We start from the raw sequence: 20,062 nt of genomic DNA, 5'->3' as shown, positions 1-20,062 counted from the left end.
AATCAATTACCTTGGCAATGAATGCAATAGTGTGCTATAGACGTGTGCGAATCTAATCCATGGATTCATTCCACTAATATTTGCCGAGGTCATTATATCCAATTATGTTGTCCAACTATATACGTTTGGGTAATAATTGTCCATAATAACACAAACCATTTGCACCAAAATTTGGTTACACAGGTCTAATAGGTATGTATATCTTTAGGATATAAATGTCATTCCATGAAGAAATAATATTATAGAGTAAAATATATTTTTTGTTCTTAAAATTTGTTAAAAATTTTAAAATTTTTTTTAAATTTTATTTTATTTTATTTTATTTTATTCTAAAATTTTTTAATTTACATCAAATATATTATTGGTAGCTAATTTAAAAAAAAAATAGGATCAATTCAGCAATAATTCCAGAAAAACAATTTTTAATACGAATAAATTAGACGTAATTGTCATGCATTATTATTAAATTGGTCTTAAACTTTTTAAAAATTTAATTGTTATGAATATATTTGATGCCGAATATGTTTGGAAACCAAAAAGAATTTGGTAAAATCAGCCAGAATTTACTTTATTTAGTGTTTATTAATTGTTATAATAATTAATGAATATTAAATAAAATAAATTTTAATTTTTTTGTCTTCCTAACAATAAAATTTAAAAATATTTTTAAAATTTTTAACAAAATTTAAAAATAAAAAATATACTTTACTCTAATATTATATGTATATCTCTCAAGTATAAAATATTGTGTCGTTTTATCTTTTATTTTCTATTAATAAAAGGTATAAGTACTACTTATAAGTTTAAATTTATATTTTATTTAATAAACAAATTATAAATTAGTGCTATGTTTCGTATTATAAATATATTATTTGCACAAGTAGCATAATTTTAATAGAACAACAATACCAATTGAAAAAAAAAAAGAGAGAGAGAATCGTTTGCATAAGTCCATGCCTAAATGTGTAACATAAGATGAGTTAAAAAAAATTAAAAAGAAAAAGGAAGAAAAGCATAAGAAACATCATCATTACAACAGGAAAACATGATGAAAAAGAATAATCTCATTCAGAACTCTTTACCCCACAGACATATATACATCACATTCATAAATCAAAGGCTTTAATTTTTATTTTGCAAATAAAAATGAAAAAACAAAATGCAGGGAAGGAATGATAGGCCACTTTAAACAAAGCCTCCAACTTGGCCCCAACATGTCTGTGATAAACTTATTTCAACATTTTTGCCATCTTCCTTTGCATTATTTTGCACCAACGTTTATTTCATAATGACATCATCATGAAAATAAAACAAGTATTTTTCATAATATCCATATATGTTGGAAGCAAATCTTCCAATGCATGTGTAACGTATAAATAGATAATAATCTAACTTTTGCCACGCTAATTACGCTCCTAAATGATCCCAAAGCGAACGGTTCTAACTCTATAGTGAAATTTTAACAGAAATATTCATAATCTTATCTTGAGTTAGTCGAGTGATTAACTCACTCATTCGCTTAAAAAAATGTCAAAATTTAAATTTTATTTTGTATATGTAATAATTTATTAGTCAAGGACTGATTTTTAAATGAAAATCAGATTTACAGACAAATTAATCCTTGATCTATTAAATTAAAAAATACTGTAGACAATCAAAAAAATAAAAAACTTCATGCAATTACCTTTCAAAAATAATATGCAAATAATTTAATAAACTCATATCGTTCGTATTTCTTCCTATTCTAATCTTCATTATTTGAAATTATTCATGGTGCTCCAATAAACTTGGAAGAGTTAGCTAGCTCATTATAAGCACAAAATTTTCCCAACATAGTTTTTTTTCCTCCCATAAAAAATATGAATATATATTAAAAATAAATTAAATCACATATATATTTATACATAAAAATATTAATAGATAATTTTAGTAATTGATTTTAGGATACAAATAACATTTTTGTATTCTTTATATTGGTTTTTGACGGAGATATATCTTATCAAATAATTAGGTCATATGTAGTGCATTATGCGTGGTCCTTAATTTTGGCATGTGAAGAAATTTATCATGGGTGGTATAAAATCCTAATCTTCCCATGAACCAGACACGAGTTCGCACCTATCAACATCATATCCTTGATGAGAGGTACATAATTCTACAAGAATTTGAGAGAAGGAATCCCAATAGGGTGTGATTGGAATTGTCAAGAACTAGATTTGATTTTATTTGTTACTTAGCTATCTCAAAATTAGATAAAAACAATTATAATCGATTATATTTAGAAATTCAACTGTGGTTGAATCGCTGTGTTAGACAATGGCCTAATAGTAGTAGCGGATTGTTTAATTGATTATACTACAGAGTCAATATTTTTAGTCTAAAAAAATAAAAAGTTAGTTAGTGTTAATTCAAATTTAAGGCAAAATTAATGAAAAAATATTGATCACTTAATTTTTTTTATTTAATATAACTAAAAAACAATAGATAAGAATATATAAAATTATAAATTCAAATGATCAATTAAAATCTCAATAAACCAACTATAAAAATTTGCAAATCGATTCAGTTCTTATTTTCTATGATTTATTCTAAAACAAAATATTTATTTAGAATTTAATTTCCAAATGCACCCATAGAAATTGTAAAAATTTTGTTTTATATGTTTACTATACTTCCCAATGAGAACGATTGAATTTTAATTGTGCACAAAGGTAATAAATGATTAAGAAAAATAAATCAAAATAATATAGATATAGTTTATAAAATAATTATTCTCGTAATATAATTTATATTTTTATTGTTTTATTATTCTCTTTTCTCGTTAATAGTAAGTGTATGATTATAAAAGAAATTAATATATCTGAATTTTTTAATATAAAATTATCTATTAAAAAATAATATTTTTAAATTGAGCAATTATCTTCGGTAGAAAGTAATAGTAGGGCAAGACAAAAGGGCAAAGGCGCAAATAAGAGAACTTGATGGAGACATCTAGTGATCTAGGGATACATGTATATAGTATAGGGATTTCCTACTATATATAGATATAGTATAGCTATTAATTTAAAGGGTAATGTTACACTAATAAGTTTTTTATTAATTAAGTTTAATTAAGTTAATTTTATATTAAAAAAATTATTTTTTTTTTATTTATTCACTTAAATTTTATTGTTCAATTTAACTGAATTTTTTTTTGGTGACTCAATTTAACTGAATTTGCTTTATGAAAGAAATTGTACTGTAATATTTTTTTAATTTAAAATTAATAAAAAGCAACATTGTTTGTCCACTCCAAAGTTCATACCGTGAAAAGGGCAGTTAGATTTTCTTTTCTACAAAAAAATAATAATAATAATAATAAAAGACAAAGGGTTAAGAGATAAGAATGAGATAGGCGGTGAACCTAAATTTTTAATTTTGTATTCAAATTGCATGAATGAATTGGAAAGAAGAAAAGATGGTCTTTTCTTGTTCTTTCCGCCACTTTTTCTTTTCATTGAGAAAGTGCAGAGGCTCCACATGAAAGAATATAAGCTATACCATGTAGATTAAGGAAGGAAGCTAGATTAATCTAGAAGCAACCTCTAACATTGGAGAACTAATTCATCAAACTGTATTTTATATCGTGTAATTAAACTGTGCTAATTATATAGTGTAGCTGAGTAGGGGATTTACAACACCACCACATTATTCTTAAAGCAGCTTTATGATAAGGGAAAAATTTGAATTAATCGAATTTTTAAGATGGTACAAGTAGAACAAAAAAAAAGGTTATGCTTCAAGCCAATTAATATTCTCAATTAATAATATATTTCGATTTGGTAAAAATAAGTTATCACATAAATTTTTTTTGGTTGTCCACGATATTCTAATTCGACAAGTTAAGAATTAATTCGTTGCGGATCTGAGCTCAATTGAAAGGTCTGCTGCTAGCCTCAACCTTTACTTAAGCGGATGAGTGAGCTGACCATTCGACTAACCTAAATTGGTTAGTTATTATATAATTATTGTTTAAATTTAGTTTGGATAGATTAATAGTGTAATTTTTGATACTGTTGTCTAATCCTGTAATAACACATAAATTAATAGTCAATTTTCTCTCATTATGTGAAAGGTAATTCAAATTCTAAAACCTAGTTTGTGTATAGTTAGTGCATACTAATTATTTTAATTTTTTTCCCCTGGAAGTAAACAAAATAGTAAAAGACTGAACTTCATTGACAAGAAAAGGCTTTCATCAATTTTTATTCTTGTTGGTCGACCTTTATTGGTATGATCTCTTTAACCTTTTACTAAAATTTATAAAATGTGATCCATGTCTTAATAAAAAGGTGGGAGAAGAGAAAAGGGTAAGTTGTGATCTTAGAATGCAATGAGAGATTGACTAAATCATTCAACTTAAAGGTAAACATCGTAAGGGATCCACCCATGCATGTTAAATTGAAATGTACGATATACATGATAGATGGAGGATTAGTGTGATGTTGTGTCAAAACCCTCACTAGTCTAACTCAGAAATTTAAAGGGGAACTAAGATTTATATTTTTCGGGTAAGATTCAAAATCAGAAATTATCTTGATTAAACTGCTAGTGTTTTCTTTTCTCTTGGGTACGATCACAAATTATCTGAGAAAGAATTGTGGAAAAGTAATTTAATTTTCAAAATATTTGTGATATGAATTACACCGCAAAAGACTAGACTAGGTTTTTGGCTTTTGCTTTTGTACATGAGAGACTAGAAAAGAAAAATCCAAAGTCCAATTTGATCCATGTGATTTGTGAAAACTAAGATTTAATCTGACTCACTTTACAATGTGAGTGAATTTCCGATGGGGACCAGATAAAACGTTTTTTCTTGGTTGATTTTTGGGGTAAAAAGGAATGTACATATAAATGGAAAAACATCGAGAAAATATGTATTGATTATAAATATCTATTCCGTTAAAAGGAAGCTCAAAAACTTACCAGGGGAGTCTTTTCAGTATTAGATTACACTACAATATTAAGGGCAAAATCCCATTATCTCATACGTTTGTATTCTTTAACTATCTCTTAACCAGACCTAAATTTAATTTTGCTGAACGAGTACTTCCGCATCAATGATCTGCTTTAAGCCTTTAACTAGTTCTTGACTGAATACCACTTTAGCACCAAGGCATATACCATGAAAATATCACTCTCAATATGGCACAGAAGTCATTCACGGTTGGGAAACCTCCTGAATCCTGATACAAGGTAATTATCACTAATCAATATTCCTTGAAAATGATGGCAATGGCACTGAGCCTTGTGGGCGAAGGATGACGAGAACCCCAAACATCCCAAGCATAGGGAAGACAAGAAGCCACTTCAACAGTTTATAGTAGTGCATATGGAATGTCAGCGAGAAATCATCAGAGAAATATATTCCATTCCTGTCAACCATCTCAACCAATACCATTCCTGTGGTCCTTACTGCCACAGTTGGAAGCTTAATCCGATATTTACCGGGTTGAGCATATATCTGGTTCTGCTTTATCGTTCGCTCACCTTGGTAATTACCGGGAACTAGTAATGATACCTGATCAATTTACACAATATGAAAGCAAGAGATGAAATGAGTGCTTGCCAGAGAAACAGTAATCTAAAGGAATAGAATAATATGGTTGAGAACTTACAGTGACATTGTAGGGTCCTTGATGCCCAGATGGGTATCTGTAATTATCTACAATCTCAATTTCCACCCAAAAGTTCTTGCCTTCTTCATCGCGAAATGCTCTAGAAGGATGAGTAACATAGATACCTTCACGACCATACCGAGTTGCAACATTATTTCTTCCTTGATGAGGCAACCTCCAAGCCTGAAATATGGTATAAAGCAAATGAGTAACAAAAACAAAAGTGTCAAGGATCAAATCTGAAAATTCAACTATATCCTGCCTTGAGAGGATGATGAGGCGATGGAGTTGAGAAGCAAAAGACATTGCCGTTCATTGTTGTAACAATTAAATCAAGGTCATCCCCACCATCTACATTGTCTGCCAAGACCATGCTATATCTGCAACAGTAGATTAGTCATATTGGACTATTGGTTAACTTCAGGAAAATATGATAGAAAGGAAATCCATGACACGTGTTGAAGAATCTCTTACGAGGTTTCACCAATATCAACAACATCAGCACAGCCAGTAGGCCCATCAATGAGGTACAAATAACCATCAAATGATGTAGTAACAATAGTCAATCCCTTCTTTTTCTCCTTGGGTTTACTTAAATCAATTAGAAGAACTTGATTCATCACTCTCCCATGTGTTTGATATGGATACCTCCCAATAGATCCCCCATCCTTGCCATCAAGAACATGAATCTTCCCAGATAGTGTTGCCACAACAAGCTCAGTATGGCCATCCCCATCGACATCACCTATAGTTGGGCCCTTAAGAAAATAAAATCAAGTGAAATTGTGAGTTCAAATTTGAGGGGAATGCATTGCATAACTTGTACCTACAATTAGTTTAGTATTTTTACATTAACTATAGGAAACCGATTCCCCGACTAAACTTGAAGGACTAAGACAACCAATGGTATTTTAACAGTCCTGCTTTGTTCTCCTGTTGTTTCTAGTCTTTTAAAGTAACCCAACATCCAATAGCACTATCTAAATATAAAATTTGCTACAAAGAAATTCAACCAAATATTTTGGAACTAGATTACAATTTTAAGGCCTGTTTGGTCTGTATTTTCATTATCTTTTCTATTTTCATTGTTTACTGTTTTCGGGATTATGTGAAGAAAATATGATTGAATTGTTTTCACTTTTCTTTGCCCACAAATCTTGAAAACAAAAAATGTTAAAAATGAAAATGTAAACCAAACAATCCTTACCTTTTCTAGTATTCCTTAAATATTGTAAAAACTGAAAATGCAGTCTACATTCTTTTATAGGTATCCCATCAACTCAGAATTCAAAAATCCTATGCTGATATTGCTTTCCCCATAGCTAACACTTCTTTATTAATATCACACAGTGCACATAATCATGATATATTCACTAACGTGCTGAGGAGGGTTGAGAATTTGATATTGATTGACATACTAAGTCAAGTTACCTGTGGAATAAGACTCTTCAGATGTTTTTCCCATATCAAACTACCTTTTGGAGTCCATACAGCGACATTTCCATGTATATCAGCAGTAACTAGCTCAATTTTCCCATCATCATTAATGTCAGCTGCAACAACAGCCCCTTGAATCTCGGCCATTTCAAGAGGGAACTTCTCTCTAATCTTACCTATTTGAGAGAGAGAGAGATTAAGGGGAAAAAAAACTATTAGAATTGATCTGGACAAGATATAAACATATGAAATAAAAATCACTCAATTCCAAAGAATGTTGAACATAAATAAGAAAACTGCCACATGAATAGCAATATTTAGAATAGTCCAGAAATTACCATGATGATCCAGCACATAGAATAGTCCATAAGAAGTCCCAACAAGAATGTCCAGATTTCCATCACCATCTAAATCTACAACAGTTGGAGAAGAATATATGTATGCTCGGAAGTTTGAAGTATCAGTACTAAGATCGAGTTCTGCAGTCCACTTAACTTGTTTTGTATCCAGATTAAAAACAACAATACCACCAGCAACATATTTCCCAATGTCAATATCACCCAGTTCTTTCAAGTGCTCCTGGTTGTCATAATACCTGTCAGCTTAAAAGGTGGCAAATTACTGACAGACTAGTAAATTAGCAGCCCCTTCCAGGTGCAAATTTTATTTAAGCAAGAAAGCTTATAGAGCAATTATCTCATTCTAAGTTAAACTCTAATACTTCCTAAATAATAAAGAATTGTGATGTGTGTACTTGAAAGTTGGAAGACGACAAAAAATATAGCCAGAAACCAATTTGTGTAATTGAATTCTAGACACATGATAGTAAAGACAGACTCACTCATGATCAAAGAAATAAGAAACAGCAACAATCATTTCCGATACACCATCATTGTCAATATCAGCAATGACCTGGCAAAGACAATAGAATGAATAAATTGAAGAGCCATTATGTAGTAGGTACTTTCGCAGATGAAGAATTAATAAATTTCATATTATACACAAGGCAAACCAGGAACTCACAGGAGTGCACAAGATATGTGAGTCAACATTCACATAATCCTCTAATTTCTCATGATTAACTTCAGTCCATTCTTCGTCACCCCACATTGACTCATCAACATAATCATCATAATCATAGTTATATTCATCAGCCAGTTCATCGCTGTTGCGAAATAGCTCAAAAGATGAATCAGCATCTGCTTCCAGGCCTTCATCATTCTCGACAGTTGCAGCATGGTTACCCTCATTACCCTCTTTGGATTCAGAGCCACCTAGCTCTTCTCCTTTGGAATTAACCTCCAGCAGGCGTCTCTTTGTGCTAGTTTGGTTATCTGTTTTAGCAGCTTCCACTGACCCAGCACCCACGGAGGAATTATCAGCATTTCCTGGCATCTTAATACCAGCATTCACAGAGGAATTATCAGCATTTCCTGGCATCTGAATACCAGCATTCGCAGAGGAATTATCAGCATTTGATGGCATCTGAATACCAGCATTCACAGACGAATTATCAGCATTTGCCGGCATCTGAACACCAGCATTCCCAGAGGAATTACCAGCTGTTTTTGGCATCTTATTATTCTCTTCTACTTGAGCTCCATTTGTTTGCTTTACAGGCTCTGGATTAGACACACTGGGTGTTTCATGGTGGTTTTCCGTTGATGTGGCAGCTGAAGAGTTGACTTTGTGCTTCCCATTAGTTTCTACAAGCAAAATCATTATCCACAGACCACAGATAAATTATATCCCAAATTCTATTTAAAATTTCACTATCACATAGAGGGCAACAGTATACAAAATGGTAGAATCATCTGCTCAAAGCTACTCATTAGAAAAGAAAAATCAAGAGCTGTAACCCATATGCAACAATTATCAAAGTAGTGAAAATGGGAAAAAAATAAAAATAAAAAATAAATAAAACTTACGAGCCATAGAATTAAATATAGTGGCTTCTTCAACAAGTTGATCATCATGAACATCTGGATGAGATCGATCAACTGGGTCAGCATTCAAACCCACATACCAATTTTTCGCCACTTTCCTGCGTGGGACCACCAGCTTATCTGACATCATATAGCCAGAAACCCTACAATATATAGCTTATTAAAATCTTTTTAAAATTCACAAATAAGAGAAGTTTAGGGGAAAAAAAGCCACCTGAAAAACAGCACTTCACCATTGTAGGTTGCCAAAGCTATTTCTCTCACCCCATCTTTGTCAATGTCATATAGTAGAGGACTAGAATGCACAGTTGATTGGTGGAAAGCAGGCCAGCCTACAAAGGAATTGAGAAGACTAGTTCAGACCAAAAATTTCACATCTACCATAATAGGTGTGACCTTAAGCATTTGTGATTGGTTCGACTAGTCTGAAATGCACATTTGCATCAGTCCTCTTTACCACCAACTACCAAGAGCAATTCTGCCAATGTGGCTATGTTATGCTATTTTTTTTTCCCTCGAAGCCTTACATAGCCTTTTGAAGCTGGGTGAGAGGGGAGGCTGTGTTACACAGCCAATATAAAACTAATTACAAACCTCCATGACAAGAATCGACAATACAACTTTACTAATGGCATGTCAATACCAGAATGTAGCACGGTCTATTTAGAGGAGTCTCTTTCTAATATGCCAAGGGGCTGGAAAGCTTTGATCTTTTGCTGTATTGCTTGTTTATCCCATTACTTATTGTCATGAGGAAATCTTATACTCTAATCTCTGTCTCATCTTAATAAGTTCTCATTTTTATCAGACAGAAAAAAACCCTATGCATATAAATATAATATGTAGCATGGTGTGTAGCTGGAATTGTTAAAATGGGTAAACCACTATGTGTGCTCCCAGAAGTGACACAAAATAGGGTAAGGACCACCAATGTTGCCATAAGCTAGACTCACTCAAAAGTCAAAACATCTCCTTCTGAGTCCTTCTCTTTGATCATACTTATAGACACTTATAGATATTGATCTAACTCTATATTCCTATGGCAAAACAAAGACTAACTTGGACTCTTTAAAAACAATGCTCTTCCATATAAGGAGGCTAAATCCGTGTTAACATCGAGCCTACCTCCAACATTATCAAATAGAAGCAAACTTAATTTACCTAAGAGAAAACTAATATGAATATCATCATTTGTATCATATCACTAATAAATCTTCCAAGCTCAAGCATATCATTCACCCCATCTTCATAAAAAATTAGCCCTTCTACTCAAGGGTAGCTTAATACCTAAAGTTAGAATGCCAAGTTTCATTCTGAGTAAGCTTCCCCACCATATATGTTCCTCCTCCTTCAAATCAAACATCGTGTCTCTATTTATACCTCCTTCTCTACATTGTAATTGAATTTAAAAGTTAAAAATTCACAAGTCACTAACTGATGCTAAGCTTATCATGACAAAGAAAACAGCCAAGAATAATTTACCTGGCATTTTGTCACCATCTGAACCTTCCAGAACTTCAAGGTAGTGTACAAAGGATGGAACCACAATCTCAAGCTTCCCATCGCTGCCCATAAAAATACGAGAAAGAAAAAAGCACATCGTCATACAAGTAAAAGTCCCAACAAGAAGCTAAGTAAGAACACAGCTACAGAACACAACAAAATCTAGACATTTTGTGAATCAAACCTGTCCACACACACTAGAATTCACTGACCAAATACCAAAAAAGAGTAGCAATTTTCCGAACAACAAATTTACCTGTTAATATCAGAAATCAATGGGGTCGCATATATACTAGAACTAACTTCCGTTTGCCATCTCAGCTCCAAATTCTTAGGGCATTTCGAATTCACCAACGCATCCTCATCTCTATTCCAAGGGAAAAAAAGAGTCAAATTAAAAGGGACAAAATTGTGAAATCAAAGTCTAATTCATGAATCATGGAAATGAAGAAGCAATGAGTCAATCAGAGAGCAAAAATTGGGGGCAAATCGTACATTTCGGGGTATCCGAGAGCGTCTTCGGAGGCTTCGCGCTCCCGAAAGGCATTCTTCTCAGAATCCTCAGAGAGGACGAAAGTGAAGAACGTGCAGAGAACGATGCAGAGCAGCACAAAAGGCTTCTTCGGCAATGAGGGGTTCATATGATCTATTCTGGTATCGGCTCCAGCAGATTATTCTCGACTGAAAACGAAATGAAACGAAACCAATCCAATTGAAAATCTGAAATGAAATGATAAACCCTAACTAGCTCATGAGTGGGAGATGTAGCAGCAGGGTGGAAGAAGATTAGAAGAGAGTGCGAAGAGTTGAGGTTGAGAGTTAGTGTTTACACATTTTCAATGGGTGTCTTTCAGCAGGTGTCTTTTTTATTTTTGGTTAAATTATGCTGATTATCTCTATATTTTTAAATTGATCTTTATATTTTAAAAGTTTGTAATTAGTTTTTAAAGAGAATTAAAATTTATAATTTAATCTTTGTTGTTCAAAAGTGTTTGATTTAATAGAATATTCTCAGCATATACTAAAATATTCTGTTAAAATAAAAAATATGTTGAGAATATTTTATTAAATCAAATATTTTTTTAACGACGAGAACTAAATTATAAATTTTAATTCTTTTAGGGACCTAATTATAAGTTCTTAAAGTGTAGAGACTAATTTATAATTTTACCAAAAATATAGAGACTAACTGTATAATTTAACTTTTATTTTTTTAATCTTAATATACATTAAAAATAAGTTATTTGTATAAAATATATGATACAATTTTATTAGTTTGTTAGATAACTAATAAAGGATACAACTAACTAACAAATTTTGTTTTTAACTTTTTTTTTAGAAAAATTATGAATAAGCAAATAAAAGTCAAGAGTAGTTTTTAAAACAGAGAGGAGAGAGCAATGAGGGGTGAGTGGGACCTAGAAAAAAAAAACACGATGAGGAAACCAACAATGCCGGTGAAAGTAATAAGGAAAAAAATATGGGGATGGGGCATTAGGGATTAAGGATGATTTGAAAGGGATTAGAGTACCGTTTAGGGACAAGGTAGTGGGAGGTTTTAACCTAAAACTTTTGGTGGTGGATGACGCAAGAGGACAGGGTGATTCAGATCCTCCTCGTATGAGTTTCACCGATGAAGGGTGCACGGACATTATCAAAATCTTATGATGCCTCCATTGTTATTAAGGTCATGTGAAGGCACGTTAGCTACACTGCGATGATACACAGGATGTCGTGCTCGTGGTGGATATGAGATCAAAGACATCAGGTATGGCTATTTTTTAGTGAAGAGCAATTCGCTCGAGGACAGTGAGAAGATTTTGTGGGGGGAGGGGTCTTGGAAGTTAGGAGACCATTATCTGGCTATTAAGCCATGGACGACATCTTCCACCTTTATGAGGAGGCATTTAGTTCGACTTTAGTATGAGTACGTATCTCCAAGTTAAACATATGGTATTATCATGAGAAAATTATGAAGAGAATTGCATTGGTGATAGAAATTCCTATGAAGATCAATTTGGCAATAAAGAAAGCGAAACGTGAAAAGTTTGCACGTATCTGTGTGCCAATTGACTTGGGTCGTTTGGTAGTATCAGAGATAATTACTAATAATCATAAATATCAGGTTGAATATGAGAATCTGAATCTCTTATGTGATTGTTGCAAGTGTTTCGGACATGATCGTATATCTTGTCCGAAAGTTACAAGTGGGTCATAGATCTCAAATAAAGGTCAGGATTCTCAATCGGCGGTGGTGATTCAGGCCAGGAAAGAGAAAATAGAAAAAAAGTATTTGAAAATCAAAATGAGAAAGAGAAAATCTCAGAAGTAGATTTGAAAAATCAATTTGTTTTTGGAAAGGAAGAAAATATGGAAGTGGGTAGTGTTGGAAAGATGAAATTTTTGCATAGGACGTTGCATGGGAATAAAATGACGAAAGCGGATTCAATGCATGAGAAATTACATGAGATTAATGAAGAAATGAATGCTAATAATGATGATAGGTGGACTCAAGTGTTTCGAAAAAAAAAGAGAGAAGGTAGGGTTGGGAGAGCATAATACACATAGTGGACCACAATATAGAAATCCTAATAGAAATAAGGCAAAAACTCCTACGAATTTTCATATTGGAAAATATGTCAAAGCTAACCCAAATTACTTGAAGTTAGGAGGCACGATTTTTTCATAGAGGCCCATAATAGATATTCATATGAAGGAAGGGACAAAGTCATCAAAAGGAGGAGTGGCTTTTTCTAACACATCGAATGTTGTTACGCAAAAAAAGAGAATGAAACCAAATTCTTAACAAAACTCATCTTCTGAGAGAAATAGAACAAGCTCAAGACAGAAAGACATTCTGGAACAAGAGAAAAATAAGGCTAAAACGGTAGAAGTGCAAGGTACGGTAGAGACTTGATATGAGTCTAGGAGTTGATTCTCTTTCTTTATCTTATTTTTTATGAATTTTTCGGAATTTAATATTTTGTCATGAAATGTTAGAAGGGACTTCAAATAAGATGACTTGTGTTCATTGTAAAGAGTTAATTCGTAAATTTTATCCATTTTTGTTGTTCTTAAAACTTATGTTGCTTTTGATAAAATGAATAGTTTTTGGAATAATTTGGGTTACAAAAGAGTTGGTGTGACTGAGGCCACGGGACATAGTGGTGGAATATGGGTCTTTTTTTAAATTCTTTTGATAAGATTTGGGTTTTAGAGGTGGTGGATCAATGTGTGACTGGTGAAATTAGTATGAACACTAATATTTAAGTTTGTAGTGCACTGTATGATAACTCTCACCAGAATTAGAGGTATAATTTTTAGGAGCATCTTTTTCTTATGTCAGCTAGGCTTTCTTGTTCCTGGATTGTTATGGAAAATTTTAATGAGATTTTGTTGCCAAACAAAATTAAAGGGAGTGTTTTTAATTTGTCTAGAGCAGAGACTTTTGTATCTACTTTAGATTTGTGCGGCTTGGCGGAGATGGGATCTATTGGCAGAAATTTTACTTGGTATATGCGGGTGAGAGAAAATGTTGACATTTCAAAGAAACTTGATAGAGTTGTTATTAATAGAGAATAGAGCTTGTTTTTTTTAGAATTTTATACTTAAATTTTGAAAAGATCTGAAAAATGACTCTGAAGAAGATAAAGAATCTGATCACAACTCTCAAACTTGTCTAATAGCTAATCACATTCAAGATGATGAGGTACCCTATTTTAAATCCACTAATGTTAAATTTCACCAAATAATTGACAATCTCAATAAAAAAATTAAAAAAAATTTGAATAAATGTTATGAACTTGAATATAAAAATAACATTTGAAGGCTGAAAATGCTTACCTTAAAAAAAATTAAGAGAAGTCAAAAATACTGTTGATCTTATTAAAAAAACAAATAGCTTAAAATTGAAATTAAAACTTTTAAAGGAAATCATTTTGTTACTGCATTTTTGGACAGCATAGAAGAAAATAAAAGGTTGCATAAAGTAATCTAAAGTCTGAATCAAGATACAGCAAAATTTGTCTAAAGTTCTGAAAATTTGGACAAACTATTAGCTAGTCAAAGCCTCTTTTTGCAAAGGCTGGTTTGAGGTATCATGACAAATCTAAAATTATTTTTGAAAAATCAGCAAGCAAAAACTCTAAAATTATTTTTGAAAAATCAGCAAGCAAAAACTTGTCATACATGCAACCGATTTGATCATTTACCTATTCAATACTTCATCTTTGAAAAAAAGATTAATAATAAAATCTACAATGTGATTACCAAATGCAATACTCTTGGGCAACTAAAAAGGTTTAACATTAAATGATCCAAAATGATTTGGATACCTAAAGTCACTTAAGAGTATTATGCAGATTTGCCTGGCATCCAAGAAGAAGAAAGGCATGTGGTACGTAGATAGTGGATGCTCTAGGCACATGAGCGAAAAATCTACATTCTTCATCAAGCTCAACAAATACGATGGAGGATTTGTGACTTTCGGTGATGATGAAAAAGGAAAGATAGTGACTGTAGGTAAGGTTGGTAAGAATTTTTCTACCTTCATTAATGATGTATTCTTGGTTAATGGACTGAAACATAATCTTCTAAATATTATTCAACTATGTGATCTAGATTATTAAATTATTTTCAGAAAGTTAGAATGCTTAGTTATTTGTGAAAATTTGGGTGAAACTTTATTTTTTACTAAAAGATGCAATAATGTGTATGGTTTCACCTTAGAAGAAGTAAAAAAAAATGTAGCTTGTTTTGTATCGATTGAGTCCGAAAAATGGTTATGGCATAAGAAATTGGGATATGCAAACATGTTTCAAATTTCTAAATTTGTGAAAAAGATTTGGTTTGAAGTCTTCCTAAAATCAAATTTGACAAAGATCTAACTTGTGATGCTTGTCAAATGGAAAAACAAACAATTTTTTTTAAATCAAAGGATGACATCTCAACCAAAAGACTATTGAAATTGCTACATATTGATCTTTTTGGTCTCGCAAGGACTCAAAGCCTATGTGGTAAACACTATGACTTAGTAGTAGTTAATAATTATGTAAGATTCAGATGGGTTCTTTTCTTAACTCATAAAAATGATGCTTTTTCATCCTTCTCAATTCTATTAAAAAAGATTCAAAATGAAAAATATTTAAAAAAATTTTCATAAGAAGCAATCATGGAAAGGAATTTAAAAACCAAAATTTTAAATCATTTTGTGATGAATTTGGTATATCACGTAATTTATCTTATCCTAGAACACCTTAACAAAATGGAGTTGTTGAGAGGAGAAACAGAATCCTTGAAGAAATGGCTCGAGCTACATTTTGTGAAAATAATGTACCAAAATTCTTATGGATTGAGGCTGTGAATGCAACTTGTTATATTTTAAATCGTACCATCATTCAAAAATTCTTAAATAAAACTCCATATGAGTTATAGAAAGAAACACCTCCTAATCTTAAATACTTTCATATCTTTGGATGTAAATATTTTGTTTTAAACACAAAAGACAATCTTGATAAATTTGATCTAAAGTCTTATGAATGTATATTTGTAGGATACTCAACCACTAGTAAAGCTTATAAAATTCATCTCAGTGAATATAAAATTATTGAAGAAACCATGCATGTTATATTTTGTGAATCTAATTCTATTTCAAGTGTTAGTGAAGAAAATGATGCAGGAAATGAAACTAAACAAAACTCAAGTGGAACCCAAAGTGAAGCTAAATCAGATCCCTTGGCTGGAAAACATTGTAACTGATTCTGCAGAACAAAATACATGAGACAATTCTATTTTATCTATTACTGATCTGACGGTTCTGAAAATTCCAATATTGCTGAGCCAACCAATACCAGATTTGCTCTTGCTACACTCAAACCTAGAGAATGGAAATTCTAGAAGAACTATCCACAAGAGTTTATAATTGGAGATCTATCTCAAGGAGTTATTACAAGATCATCAAATAAAAGAAGAATGAAACTCAATGATCTTGCTCTCATTTCTCAAATAGAACCTCAAAATGTGAAGGAAGCTTTCGATGATTCATCATAGGTTAAGGTAATGAAAGAAGAACTAATCCAATTTAAGAAAAATGAGGTGTGGACTTTGGTATCAAATCCAAATGAAAAAAAAAGTAACCGATACAAAATGGATCTTTAAAAACAAATTGGGTGAGGATTGAAGTATTGCAAGAAACAAAGCAAGACTAGTGGCTTAAGGGTATGATCAAGAAGAGGACATTGACTTCGATAAATCTTTTGCTCCGGCTGCCAGGATGGAAGTAATAAGATTATTTCTTGCATACACTGCTCACAAAGAGTTTAAACTTTATCAAATGGATGTCAAATGTGATTTTCTAAATGGTATCATTGATAAAGAGTTATACGTGGCACAACCTCCCAGTTTTGACAACAAAGAATTTTCAAACTATGTTTTTAAACTTTCTAAAGTTCTTTATGGTTGAGATAGGCTCGTAGAGCTTGATATGAAAGACTTAGTTCTTTTTTATTGAAAAATGGTTGTAAAAAAGGTACCATTGGATACAACTCTTTTCATTAAAGAGTCTAATGAAGCCTTATGTGTTGATTTTAGAAATTTAACAACTAGTGAGTTTGATATAAATATGATGGTAGAACTCACATTTTTTCTAGGACTCCAAATCAAATAAACACTTAGCGGTATTTTTGTGCATCACATCAAATATGCCAAAGAATTGGTGAAGAAATTTGGTTTAGAAAATTCCAAACCAATGAACACACGTGTGCATCCTAACTCTGAACTTGAAAATGATAAAAATGGCAAAGATGTGAATGAAATAAGGTATAGAGGAATGATCGGATCTCTTATGAATCTAACATCCTCTAGACCGGATATTGTTGTTGGACTCTGCTCTAGATTCCAATCATAACCAAAATAATCACATCTTTTAGTTGTAAAAAGGATTATTAGATACATTAATGATACTGCTGATTTTAGTCTTTAGTATCCTAAGTCTGATGAGTTTTGTGTAGTGAGACATTGTGATGTAGATTTTGTCGGTGACCGAGTTGATAGTAGAAGCACGTCTAGAATTTGTTGTTTTCTTAGACAGTTTCTAAATGTATGGTCAAGCAAAAATAGGCCACAGTTGCATTATCTACAGCTGAAGCTGAATATATAGCCGCTTCTTCTTGTTGTTCACAGTTGTTATGGCTTAAGACACAACTTACAGATTACAAATTGCAAGTCAATAGTATCCCTTTACTTTGTGACAACATGAGTGCCATAAACATTTCTAAAAATTTTATTTTGCTCTCAAGAACCAAGCACATTGAAGTGAGATTTCACTCCATTAGGGAGCATGTGCTAAAGGGTATAATTGAGATACAATTTGTAAAATCTAAGGATCAACTTGCTGATATTTTCACTAAATCTCTGTCTGAAGACAGATTTTGTAAATCAAGAAAAGCTTTATCTATTTTTTTCTCTTAAGTCAACAGGAGATAAAACTGGTCAGGTGATGACTCCCTCTAGGTTTCCTGGATATCAAACTAAGTATTGGTAAAATTAATTGATCTGGATCAAAACTGAATCTTTGGTGAATTTTTGTGTTTTCTTAAAATCACCATTGGGCCAAAAAGAAGAAGTTCTATTCTATGACGTGAGCGTCATTGTTTACATTAACCACTTACAATAAAAAAAGTATTTGCTTTTAAGGTTTCTCTTCAAGTCAAATCAAATTCAGATTTTCAAATTTTTATACAAGACTTATCTTTTCAAAACTGCTTGCTTGCATACTCATATTTTCTTTAAAACACCTTTTCATTTTATTTAATCAGTTTGTATTTTTAAAATTTTCAAAGTATTTATAGCAGTTAATGAAAATCCCTCATCTTCTCCAACCTCTGCTACTCCCATAAGTGCATTCATTAGGTTTCATTAAGATGAGAAAGAAGGTTGCAACTCGGAGAGGTACAGTGTAACACTTTACCACACAGAACTTTATACCTATGATGTAAAATAGAGGTGACGAGGTGCTACGACCTCTAAAACAAAATATAAATACGTATAATAGTCAAAAGAATGTAGTATATTATGAGTCTTGAAGAATGGGTAAGGAAAAAATCGCAAAATTAAAAGTGCAACACTCAGAATAGAGATTACTTGCGTACGAAGAAAACTAAGGTTCAAAACATATATTTAAAAGCAAGAGTAGAGGGTCAAAAGTACAAAATGTCAAGCTCCAAACTCAGCCTGCGAAGCTAAGGCTGGCTAGAGAATAGTCATATATATGTACATATAATAGGGAGAGTCTATACATATATATATAAAAGCAAAACAGAACAAAAGTATAATCTCAAAAGCCCACTTCGCTGCGAAGAACTCCAAACGCCTACCAAGGTGCCTCTTGACCTGCATATGAAAAATGAAAAATAACAGCATAGTATGGGATGAGAACCGGAGGTTCTCAGCATGGTAAAAGTGCCACGCACATAAGATATAAGACTCTGGAAATGCCAGAGGCAATCCCAGAACACTGACACTTAGATTATAAAACTTAAGGAACTAAAATTGAAACCATGAATCAGGGTAGTTCTCTAAGGCTTTCTAAACTAAACCAATTCCTCAAATCTAACTAAAACTTAGCTAGAGCCCTAACTCTTTCTGTCTTTTCTCCGTTCCTCCATCTCCGGTGGTACCGTACACACAAACAAGCAAGTGATGCGTGAGCATCTTGTCTATCTTTTCCTAGTGAATTTACATCTAATTTGTTGATTTTAATTAAGAATTAATTATATTTTAGCCACTATGGATGCTATTTTGAGTTTTGTGCAATTTTATTTATTTTAGGTAGCATTCGGAGGGATTTGATGAAGTTTCTACAGAGAAAAAGAAGAAACCAAAGAGATGACCAGCGAAGACCGACGCGGACGCATGGCTCACGCAACCGCGCGGAATGGAGAAATTGCAATGACGCGATCGCGTGCTTGACGCGAACGCGTGGACTGGAATCTGCACAAATGACGCGAGCGCGTGGACGAAGCGGACGCGTCACATACGTGATCTGCAATAATACAGAAAACGCTGGGGGTGATTTCTGGGCTGTTTTGACTCACTTTCCAGCCCAGAAAACACAGATTAGAAGCTGCAGAATGGACAAAGCAAGTGGTCCCCACCCATCAACTGAAAATCTGTTAATTAATTCAAATATAAATTCAAATCTTATCTTTTAGGAAAAGATATTATTTTTATTTTTAGATAATTAGATTTTAAATTAATTAGGATTAGTTATAAAAAGTGGAGACTTCTCTTCTATTAGGGAGATTACATTAGAGGGATTCCATTAGGGAATTCTATACAAATTTACATTCTACATTCCATGAGCAACTAAATCTCCACTGTTAAGGTTAGGAGTTCTGTCTATTTGTATGGACTGATTTTATTGCTTTTTCTATTTTAGTTTATGTTTTGGATTTATATTTAAGAATTGTTTTCGCTCTTTATTTTATGAATTTGGGTGGAACAGAAGTATGACCCTCTTTC

General features: G+C 32.3%; 1 protein-coding gene across 1 annotated transcript; it reads right to left on the bottom strand.

Annotated features, from left to right (window-relative positions):
* Positions 1-4,894: 4,894 nt before the first annotated feature.
* Positions 4,895-11,388, bottom strand: LOC107475208 (protein DEFECTIVE IN EXINE FORMATION 1). Its single transcript, XM_016094833.3, has 13 exons — positions 11,039-11,388; positions 10,800-10,910; positions 10,523-10,605; positions 9,255-9,372; positions 9,023-9,183; positions 8,118-8,800; positions 7,936-8,006; positions 7,433-7,689; positions 7,089-7,270; positions 6,132-6,415; positions 5,920-6,037; positions 5,658-5,840; positions 4,895-5,560 (listed from the first exon to the last, which is right to left on the bottom strand). Exons 1-13 carry the CDS (start codon positions 11,182-11,184, stop codon positions 5,246-5,248), a joined length of 2,712 nt encoding a protein of 903 aa, XP_015950319.1. The 5' UTR covers positions 11,185-11,388; the 3' UTR covers positions 4,895-5,245.
* Positions 11,389-20,062: the final 8,674 nt, after the last annotated feature.

Source organism: Arachis duranensis, chromosome 2 (assembly GCF_000817695.3).
Source record: "Arachis duranensis cultivar V14167 chromosome 2, aradu.V14167.gnm2.J7QH, whole genome shotgun sequence".
Lineage (NCBI taxonomy): Eukaryota > Viridiplantae > Streptophyta > Magnoliopsida > Fabales > Fabaceae > Arachis > Arachis duranensis.
The sequence above is the reverse complement of the archived record's forward strand: the minus strand, read 5'-3'. Positions and strand labels throughout refer to the sequence as shown.

Bases quoted from the DNA above. Each gene is read 5' to 3' on its own strand.
- LOC107475208 (XM_016094833.3), bottom strand. From the start codon at position 11,184: ATGAACCCCTCATTGCCGAAGAAGCCTTTTGTGCTGCTCTGCATCGTT. The intron at 6,416-7,088 runs GTAACTTGACTT...TATTTTCTTAAG, and splicing joins TGAAGAGTCTTATTCCACAG to GGCCCAACTATAGGTGATGT. The intron at 6,038-6,131 runs GTAAGAGATTCT...CTACTGTTGCAG, and splicing joins GTTGATATTGGTGAAACCTC to ATATAGCATGGTCTTGGCAG.